The following is a 10,478-nucleotide window of genomic DNA, read 5'->3' as shown; positions in this document are numbered from 1 at the left end:
AATTTTAAAGTGCTATAAAATTTGATAAGCTAGATCACTGGACAATGCTTTGAGCTGCAATATATTTTTTTCCGGGCACTGAACAAACAGTTCATTGTTACAAGTCTGTCCGGGAGCCGTCGCTTTGGGGTATTCTGTACAATTTCAAAGAACCTTCGGAAACTCACACACGCCTTTGAGCATGCAAAACCAGGAGGCAGCACGTCTAAACCACAAATGGAGAATATGCTCCATATACATGTGTAAATTAAAACCTATAAAATAACATGGGCATTATAAAATTTGTGTTAAAACTGATAACAGCTTTACTGATTTACCGACAATGAAAATATATAGCATTTTTTCTGTCAGAGCATTTATCAACACTTGGCAACCCTGCACTAACTTGACATGTAAGATGATCAAAATGGATTATGTAATCTTTCCCATTCATTTCTATTGATTTTAGTTATGATAAAATTCATCAGTGTGCCTGGGAACGCTTGGGCTGAAAAGCTCTGGTTGACCAAGAAGGAAAAAAAAAAGGGAAGAAAAAAAAAAAGAGAATTCAACGGAGTTGTAACGGGATGAATACAATTTTAGAACAGGATTGCACAAATACAGAAGTCGTGCCCTAAAGGCTCCAGCAACAAATTAATACAAATAATTCTGGCAGTCTCATAAAATTACATCTGTCTATGCAGAGATTCACTTTTGAGATAAAATTACAAAAGTCCTAGCCAGAAGAATTCGTGTGTAAGTGCCAGTAAAAAGAAACAGTTTGTGGAAATATTTACAAACTTTTTTAAACTTCAACAGTAATCAAAGTTATTTCTCTGACTGTAAGTAACATCAAAATGCCAGCAACTGGACCATTTTAATCAGTTTTATTGATTCGTGCTTTCAGTTCTTATTCAGTTAAAAACAAGGCACATTAAATACATCTTCTTATTGCTCTATAAATGCATGCAGCTCATTCTGTATATCAAAAGTAATAAATAATGGCGATAAAACACCAAGACAGTTATAAAAATGACAACCCAGCCTCAAACACAGTATTTAACAGTCCCATCTAGAACAATAACCCACCACACTACAAGACAGTGCCTCAGCCGAAGGCATGCAGCGCCCATAGCCACTCCAGCGCCGGCCTGTACTTGACCGTCTTTAAAAACACAGTAGGGCTTTTTTTATTCCCTGAAAAGGGCTGATATAATGCAAAACAGTGCAAGTTAGAGTGTCACTGACTTCAATATTATTACATTCATAGGCCAGAAATCTTTACGAATACATAAAAAAGGAAATAAGATCAATGATCATCCTTACAGTATGTTGAGTAAAAGTCATGATGAGATTTTGGTGGTTGAACAAAAGACTAAGCTACATATTTGGGAAAAGACAAAACAAAGCTAGAAACTAAAGCAGAATAGGGAGCATGCATTTAAGAGCAGAAATCCTAAAGTTATACTTAGTATGAATTGATGGAAAGCAAGAATATGGCCAACAGCATGAGGGCTAGGAGGCAGACAACCTTGGCTTAAGGAACAATCCAGCACTGTCACTATTGTTAGGACTGTGGTTTGGGGCTATTTAAGGGAGCCACCAGCTCTTCACCACAGCTGGGGGTTCCTTCACCCGAATCCCCTTAAAGGCTCTTGAAATAAATCAGCTGATAATAAAGACAATCTCTGCACCCCCCCTCCCCACCCCCACAGAATCATCTAGTATCACAATTGTACAAAAAGGATAGAAAATTTCTCTTGTGCGTGGATTAGGTTTTGAAGGGGCTAATCCCCTCCATTTCCGTTCCCCTTTTCTGAATCAGGTACAGAAGCTGTACAGGTTTAATTAAGAACGCACACAAAAATGCGGGGGTGCTTTATTCACAGTAAAGACTTGGAACCAGCTCCCTTCCAAGACGAGTCTCTGGGATTGGTGAAAGAGCGTATGTTTTAGAATTAGCAGATTTTCAGCAAAAGCAGAGACGCTCAAAAGAAGCAAAGTGCGCTTTTCTTTGTCCTTAAAGGAACTTCACTCATAGCAAAGCGTGCATGAACCAGGCCTGTTTTACAAATACAGCTCGGCCCAGGCCAGTCAGCCTACAAAGCCGGTCCCTACTGTAATGGGTTCAGGGTTCAGGGAGGGCGCAAGTTCTCGTTATCTTGATCTAACTAGAAAGAGAGAAAGAGAGAGCACAAATGTACTGTGGCACATTATCTGCAGCTTTCCTACCAAGGGTCACCGGGTTCTAAAGAGTGAAACTTCGTATCTTGATAAAAACAAAAACAAAAAAACACTAAATTACAAAGCCACACGCTTCCAATATTTTTTTTAAAAGGCAGCGTAAAATGCTCACACGTTGAAAGAAAAATGTTCACAGTGATACCTGGGAGCACCCCTTGCTCCATTTTAGGTTTTCCTTTAGGAAGTGGCAAGTTTAAACTTCATTTAAAAACAAATGAATGCTTTGAAGCGGGGTGGGGGCTTAGGCAGTGAGTGAACCTCCAGTGTTAACATCCAGGCTCATACCCCACTTGAATGAGGCAGAAAGGTATTCTACAGTGTTCACGTAAACAGAAATTACAGCATGAAAGTGTTTTATGGACCAGTTCAAAAAAAACAGAAAAAAACAAAAAACCCCACTAAGATCTCAGGTCTGTGCAGTTAAAGCCCGCCATTAAATAAAGGGTTATATCTCCTATTACATACACAACCTGATCTTAGAAAATAAGAAAGCAGGTAGTTAACGTCACAAGAGGAAGCGCAGTGGGTAAATACTCAGGTGATCAGTTAAAATGCTAGTGAAGGATTGCAAAAGCATACCAAATTAAACTCAATGCATTACTTGTTAAATTCAATGCAGATTTATTTTTGTTTTGTGTCTCTGTGTGTGTGGTGGGGGAGGGGTCTGTGTGTGGGTATGTGTTGTGCCAGGTTTTATTTCTTTTCTTTTTCTCTGTGGTTGAGAACTTTTCCACGGAGTAGCGAAGGAGAAAGGCTTTAAGCAACCCAAAGGAGCTTGAATACTGCAGCGTTGGGCCTTTTTACAAATAATTATAATTAAAGTTAACTAAAGGTTACTTCGATCCTCTTTTACTCTCTGTTTGAAATTACTCCCCCAAAATGATGCAATAAACTAAGCAAAATAGGCCATGTTTGACAACAGCACACGCTCCACAGTTTAGGATTTGGGGATGGAAAATCGTGTTATCCTATGTGGATACACACACAGATTTTTAATCCTTAACTTTATTACTACTGTAAGGATTTGAGAAATTTAGTCTCATCCCATTACATCCAACTTGCCACTTAAATGCTGGTTTTAAAACATGAAAAGCAAGGATCTTCCTGGCAACTATAATAGTCAAAGAAAAACCAGCAGTGACTGGGGAAAAAAACTGAATTGCTGAGTTGAAACTATCAGTGTAACTCCCAGCAAATGTCAATGCTATCCTTATCTTACACCTGTGATTCTGGAAGCGTTCAGAGTTTCTCTTTGAGACTCGCTCTTGTAACCATATCTAAACTTTGTCTTCCCTCTCTGGTTTTGCCAGGCATACCCTGGCTATAAAACCGCACAATATTGTTTGGATGGGGAAGGCAGACCATCTCCAGGAAGAAGGATCTGAGCGGTCTCCAGAAACACTATCATTTCTATAGGTCACTCCCCGCTCAATTGCTGTTAGGAACAAATCCCATCTACAATCTTAATGTCCAGAGCTTTGTGCATGTCACGAAATTTCCAGCTTCCTTTCAATTTCGGCCGAAATGCTCTGTCCCTAGGAGTGATTCAGAATAAACGAAGAGACAAACAAAAAGGGAGTATGTCCAGTCTAACAGGCTACAAAATGGATGCAAAACATTAAATGAGTGTGCATTGAAAGTGAGAAGAAAGATAAAATACGCTCCTTAGAAGCTAGATTGAATGGCAACTATAAATAAAGGGTATACATCAACGTCCTAAAGCTTTGGAATGTTTCCCAGTGTTAACAAAGGCAGCTATCCATAGCCACTAGTTTGGAGTGGTATAAGTCCTTTCTGGTTGTTACGTGATGATGTGTTGTTCCTATGTCTGTTGGCTGTGGATTTACTGCCCAGACTCACAATCCTCCACAACTTCGGTCCACTGGAATGGGGACTCTTCTGTCGAGGTTCTCTTCTGCAGTTTTCATTAGTATTGCGAGCCGGCTTCCGGACACCCTTCCTTTCTGAATAGCACTCATCAGCTTCAAGAGAAAATAGGCAACAGAGTCAGAAGGCAGGCATGCTTCCTCCCTTCTTCGCCGCATTCTAAGGGTTACCTCTGCAGCAGGCAGAGGCGATTCAGTGCCCCATCAAAGACCATAGCAGGCATTACAGCTCCAATAAGAAGAACACGATTTTTGAACATTTCAAAAAGGAGGAAAGGGGCAGGTATTTAATGGCTGCAAAAACTATGCCTACCTAGCAAACCAGCGTGCTTTTAAAATGCAAATTGAATGCATCACTTTTTGCCCCTTTCATGCGCTCAGGGCACATATTTTTTTGAGCAACTCAAATATTGGATCTTTAATTTCATTTAAAAATCATAAAAAGGAATCTCAGGGATTGAACAAAGACAAACCATGACCTATATTTAACTACTCTTTTTTAGTGTTACTGTACTTGACAACTTCAAGTCCCTTAAATCCAAATTCCTTAAAGACTTTTTAAAGTAATTTACATTTAAGTCCTTGAAATGGACCCAGAGATCTACCTTAAGAATTAAAAGCACTCCACAGCCCAGATTTTAGTTAATTCATTTTTATCCAATGGATAAAATCAGAATTAGTCTTGAAATTACATGCAGTCAGCGGGCAAAGGCCTTTAATCTGGAAGGCACTTTGCAATTATGAGCATGGGGATTTTTTTTTTTTTCTTTCTCAAGTTGATGTGGTTTTAACTATTTGCTTTTCTTGATCTCACTTCCCCAATCTTTTGTATTTTATTTATTTGAAAAAGAACTGACTTAGCCATGGGTCAGGAAAAATTCTCAAAATATTTTTAGGGTTATACTCTCTAGCCTACAGAGATACATTTCTTAAAAATGGCTCTGAATAAGCGTCAGAGGCATCTGCCAAGGGGCTGGATCAGAATTTCATGACCTTATTAAAAGCTGTTTCATAAGCCATTGCTTATTAGAGATGGACTCCTACATGCAGAGGGTCATTAGAGCCCAGACCTAAAAATAAAGTCATGTAACCATGCAACATCTGCAGGGATCCTTCCATCATGATTATTGAAAAAAACAGATCTAGATTCAAAAAGGTATTTAATGGGATAAACATGGGCTCTTTATGTTCAGAAAAGAACAATATTTTATTCAAAAACAAAAACAAAAACAAAAAAACAGCCCTAAAAAACATACTTTACATCTGACAAATGGTGTAACATAAAGAACGCTGACATCCAAAGACAGAACAATTTATTGTTTATTGTTTTGTCTATGGTTCCATGAAGACCTTTTAAGTTTATCGGAGCTAACAAAACTGATAGAGCTAGAGTTTTTCTTGATCCATCCATAAACATTATATGAGGTACCAACCTTTAAAAATTCAGTTTTCTTTAAATATTACAAGTATCTCGAAACCATATTACGAGAAGAAAACAACAACATCATTTGGGTGTGAATATATTTCATGAGAAATACGGTCAGCATTTTTTAAGTTGAAAATTACACTGTGTATTTGTACTTAGTAGAAGCATGAATAGTCTCTTTCATTTAGAAGTGGACAAGAAATAATTATTTAAAAACTCCACAAGGAAACCTGCAGATGGTTTAAATTATTTTCTATGTGTTTAATTCTATTGCACTCAAGAAAATTACTTAAAACGCAAACCACATAGCAGATCCATAAAATTAGATTCTTATTGTTTCTAAAACTCCAGGTCTTTCAACCTTAAATGCTGTTGTTTATTTACAACATGCATGAAATGGAGCATAAACTATTTCTTAGAAGAAAAGTTTTCTAAAATTCTGAGACAAACAATAAAATATTGTCGAGAAAAAAACTAGACCCCCCCAAATGTATTAAATGGTTTCTAATTCCCCAGCATATATTTTAAACTCCATGTCAAATGTTCACTTACTTAAACAGTAAGCTAAAGAACTAAACATTCTTTTTTGTAATGCTGGACACAACCTGTGAAAATTTTCTGCATTTAGATTCAACAATGCTCTTATCTGCAGCTCATCTCCAGAGAGACAATTACCATTTCCTTTGCCTTGATATTGTTTGTTTAACTTGACACAGTGAAGAAAGGGCTGACATTGACCAAAATCCCCAGCATTAATTTATTTCATGTTCAGCATTCATCATTGCCAGGGTGCAAGCAAGACCTGGCATTCATTTGAAATACCTGCCCAAGAAGCAATGTGGAAAAAAACCTGGCCGCTTGGAGACCAGTGCATTCTTCATATGATCAGAGTCCTATGGACAGCTACAAATAATGTATGGGCTTATTAAATTTCTTTCTTTTAAGGAACTTTTAAGGAATGATGCGTAACATCTAGTTTGAAGTTAGAATAACAGAATTTACTTTCTTCATGGTTACGATTAAACAATTGAGCCTTGGGGAAGTGGAACAGTAAAAATAGAAATGCTTGAATTACGGGGTCATGACCCCAAAATACAGGTTTTCTTTCTTTTGCTTTTCAGGTTCTTTATAACATAAGAATATAATAATTACATTTCAGGGTCTCTAGTAACTATTTTCAAATCAATACAACTAGGATTTTTTTTTAACTTCATAAAAAAAATTACTTTCCACATTAGAAATATGGGGCGTGCCTCCTTTGAAGTACGTAAAGAATGGGTTGGCAGTGGCAGTCCATGACATAGTTCTCTAAAAAGCAACTTCTTATTCAGCCCTTTCAGCCATAATTAACTTGGATTTAATCTCAATTGCCCAACCCAACAGAATGTCTTAGGAAAACTACAAGAAAGAAAGAAAGAAAGAAAGAAAGAAAGAAAGAAAGAAAGGAAGGAAGGAAGGAAGGAAGGAAGGAAGGAAGGAAGGAAAGAAAGAAAGAAAGAAAGAAAGAAAGAAAGAGAAAGAAAGAAAGAAAAAAGAAATGCACCGTGCAAAGCCTGATCCTTGAGGGCAGACAGAGGCAAACTTGGCTGGCTTCAAGCCTTCTTTTTTACAGAATGAAGCGACTACCATGTGGACTTAAGAATCCATTCTCGAACAGTCATTCACAACCAAAAGATAAAAAGCAGATACGCTTGTTTCCCCTCACCACAGCTCACCTGCAAAAACTCATTGAGTTCAACCTGTCCATTTTTGTTCAAATCTACTTCATTCAGAATTTCATGTAGTGTATTCTCATCCATTTGGACGCCGATACTCTAAATAAAAGGAAAGCACAAAATAATGAGGCTTAATTAAAAATGATGCATGCCCTTTTCTTAATGCTACCAACCTTTCAAAAATCACAGGAGAAAATTACTTATAGAAAGCACTAGATGCAGAAAAAAGGATCTGATCGAGTTTTTTATGTTTTTCTGCTAGCAAAGATACTGAACCAAAAAAAATATATTACCTCTAATACACGCTGAACATCAACAATGGTAATAAAGCCCTTTTGGTCTGCATCAAACTTATGAAATCTCTTCTTGTACCTGGAACACAACATCGAGCATTGGAAAAATATACCTACAGAGGTCAACTCAAAACAGAGAGATACGGAAACTTATTAGAAGTACCTGTCGATGTCGGAAGGCAGGAGGCTAATTTCAGAGCGATCTGTTAACTGTTCTGATCGAGATTTATAGCCCATTTCATAATACAGAAACTTCCTGGCTGTTTCAAGTTCCTCCTAAAACACAGGCATACACAAAGTTCAAAGATTTATGGAAAGAATTATTGATTTTTTTTCTCCTTTATTTTTCTTTCTCACTTTTCTGACCAGCACAATTTATTTCTTCCAGTTTTACTGAAGTATCATTTATATTCAGTAAAATGCACCTATTTGAGAGACACAGTTTGGTGTATCCTCTACCACGATCAAGATACAGAACATTTCTATCACCCTCCCAGGCTTCCTCAGGTCCTTTTTTTCAGTTGATCTGCTAGCCTCAGGCCATCCCTGATCTGCTTCCTGTCTCCAGAGGGCTTTCGCCTTTTCTCAAGTTTCACATAAAAGGGTCCATTATAGTATGTAGTGTTTTGTGTCTGACTGCTTTCACACAGCACAATAATTCTGAGATTCATTCATGCTGTTGTGTGTTTTAATATTTCGTTTTCTTCTCCTGCAGAGTATTCTCACCCAATATGGTCTAACCAAATCTAGAGAACCCAATCCTTGTGGTTTGGTGACAAGTACAGCAATTAAAGGTGGTGAACAGTTACTATAATGTGGCATGCACGGTCATCCACAGACATCACAGGGTTAGCTACGCTGAAGCTTCGTCACAAGGATGCTGGGAGTTGGGTGGAAGTTACAGAGTCATGAGAAGAAACATGCTCTCCGAACGGTTACTTCGACACTTTCCACTGTCCCCAGCCTAAGCAGATAGCTAACTAGGGGTGAGAACACTGTCTTTGTTTTTCATGGCACTCTCCTGCTGGCTTACAGTTTACAAACCGTCTTTTTCTTTCCTTTCCCTTTTTGGAATTTTGTACTACATTTGCCCACCTTCTGTCTTCTGGTTCTGTTCTTATTTGCCACAATATTTTAAAGCTCAACGGTAGTTAAATAATCCCATCTGCAAATTCTCTGAGTACCCAGAGATATCATTTTTCTGGGCTGGCAGATAAACTCATTTAGAACAGCCTCCTATTTGAATATCTATTTCCTCTTACCAATATTTATTTTGCTCTTTTCACACGGAAAACCATTCTCCTTGACAAAAAAGAAGGAAAGAAATTTGGTATTAAACTCTGAGTTGAATTGTTCTCCCTTTTCTCCAGCGTTCACGAATATGGTGCCAGTACTTTATGCGATGATCTAGGTTAGGCCTTACATGCATTCTTTTTGATTTTTAAATTTTATTTTCGGTGTCCTTAGCATTTTCTCCCCAACCTTTAGTCGACTCCTGATACCACTCTATTCCTACGTTCCCATTAGTCCAGGATCCGCTTTCATTGTGGAGCACCTGTCTTCCATCCGTTTTAAATGTGGTGTTTCTCAGCTGGCTTTGTTCTGAGTCACAGTCTCGTTTCTTCACTTGCTGCCCCTTTTTTCCTTCTCATAAGAATCAATCTTGAAAGAATCTCTTTTTGTAAGCCTCTCTCAGTCGACATAAGTGGTCTTCTCTTTAAAGTCTCTCAAGAAAACGTACGCGTTATCTGAAGGTATAAAATCGGCCTCACCAAATGCTATGGCAGCGTTTCCCAGCATGCATCCTGATTAGTATTATTCTCCCTCCCCACCGCCCTTCCAAAGAGTGAGAGGTGGGTCTGTCTCTGAATAAGTTCCCTTTTGGAAACTGACAATGCACATAGGCATTCGAAAGGCACCAAATCATCTATGCTAAAGAAAATAGTTTCATTTGTTGAACTCAGAATTTCCCAAATTCTTCTGTCCGTGTAGTCATCTTTTGATTTACACCTTGGCGGAGCACAATTTGGCAATGTCCCATTCTCTAAATGTCCCCACCAACTCCTCTATCAATCCCCAGTGCCCCTAGACAACGTCTTCTTCCTTAATCAGTTCTTCCAATGCAGATGGATTTGATCTTGAGTAGCTGTTCTCTAAATCTTTCTCTCAATTTTGAAAATAGACCTACATTTCAAGATATATATTGGTTGTAACCATTCAATTAGATTTCAAGATCCTTGAAACTATGAGCTATTTATTATTCCCCTAAAATATTTGGTATAATGCTCAGTATACAAGTCACTCATTAAGTATTGACTGGTAAAAACAACCACAATTCATCTACAGAGAGTTATTTATCACCTTGTTCTGTTTTCACTTTTGCAGGTTAAATAATCCCAATGCTTTTAACCTTTTCTCAGAAGTCCAGCTTTCTAACCTTTAATTCTTTTTTTCCTTCTCCTTTGTTCTCTCTAGACTATCCACAGGTCTCATTAATACTCCTATGGCTCAGACACTAGGTAATAACTTTAGGTCTTTTATTTCTCTTACTTTGTTGAGGGGGATGGGAGAATATTTCTGAGCACACGAATCCACTCCTAAAACTTGAACTGAATGAAGTTAAATCTAGTTTCCTCAGGAGGGCCAAACACAGCCAGTTTACAGAATTTTCTTCCTCCTTCCTACCTCCTACAGCCTGAATTCCTGGCACCAGCTATCTTCCTGCATATTCAAATCTTTCCAACCATAATTTTTACAGGAACACATTATCCCCAATCTTTCTATATGGTAAAAAAAAAAAAAAAAAATGATTGGCATTAACAAAGGAGCAAGTTTCATTCTTGGGTTGTCTCTGTATATAGCTTTAGTCCGTCAAATCAAAACCCAACACCGGAAGAACTACAACCCGTCCTGCCAATGCAGAGGCAACAGGGCC

General features: G+C 38.0%; 1 protein-coding gene across 8 annotated transcripts in view; it reads right to left on the bottom strand.

The window, feature by feature from the left end:
* Positions 1-851: 851 nt before the first annotated feature.
* Positions 852-10,478, bottom strand: part of GPD2 (glycerol-3-phosphate dehydrogenase 2) — a 136,634-nt gene continuing 127,007 nt past the window's right edge. For 5 of the 8 annotated variants that reach the window (XM_026492770.4, XM_057317861.1, XM_026492769.4 and 2 more), the window contains 4 exons: positions 7,707-7,819; positions 7,544-7,622; positions 7,251-7,349; positions 852-4,205 (listed from right to left, as the gene is read on the bottom strand). In XM_026492770.4, the coding sequence (XP_026348555.1) occupies positions 4,080-4,205; positions 7,251-7,349; positions 7,544-7,622; positions 7,707-7,819 (417 nt within the window). In that variant the 3' untranslated portion in view covers positions 852-4,079. The remainder of the gene's footprint in view (positions 4,206-7,250; positions 7,350-7,543; positions 7,623-7,706; positions 7,820-10,478) is intronic. The other 3 variants (XM_048214013.2, XM_048214012.2, XM_044381564.3) reach the window with 1 other exon arrangement.

The sequence above is a fragment of the Ursus arctos genome, unplaced genomic scaffold, assembly GCF_023065955.2.
Source record: "Ursus arctos isolate Adak ecotype North America unplaced genomic scaffold, UrsArc2.0 scaffold_1, whole genome shotgun sequence".
Lineage (NCBI taxonomy): Eukaryota > Metazoa > Chordata > Mammalia > Carnivora > Ursidae > Ursus > Ursus arctos.
The sequence above is the reverse complement of the archived record's forward strand: the minus strand, read 5'-3'. Positions and strand labels throughout refer to the sequence as shown.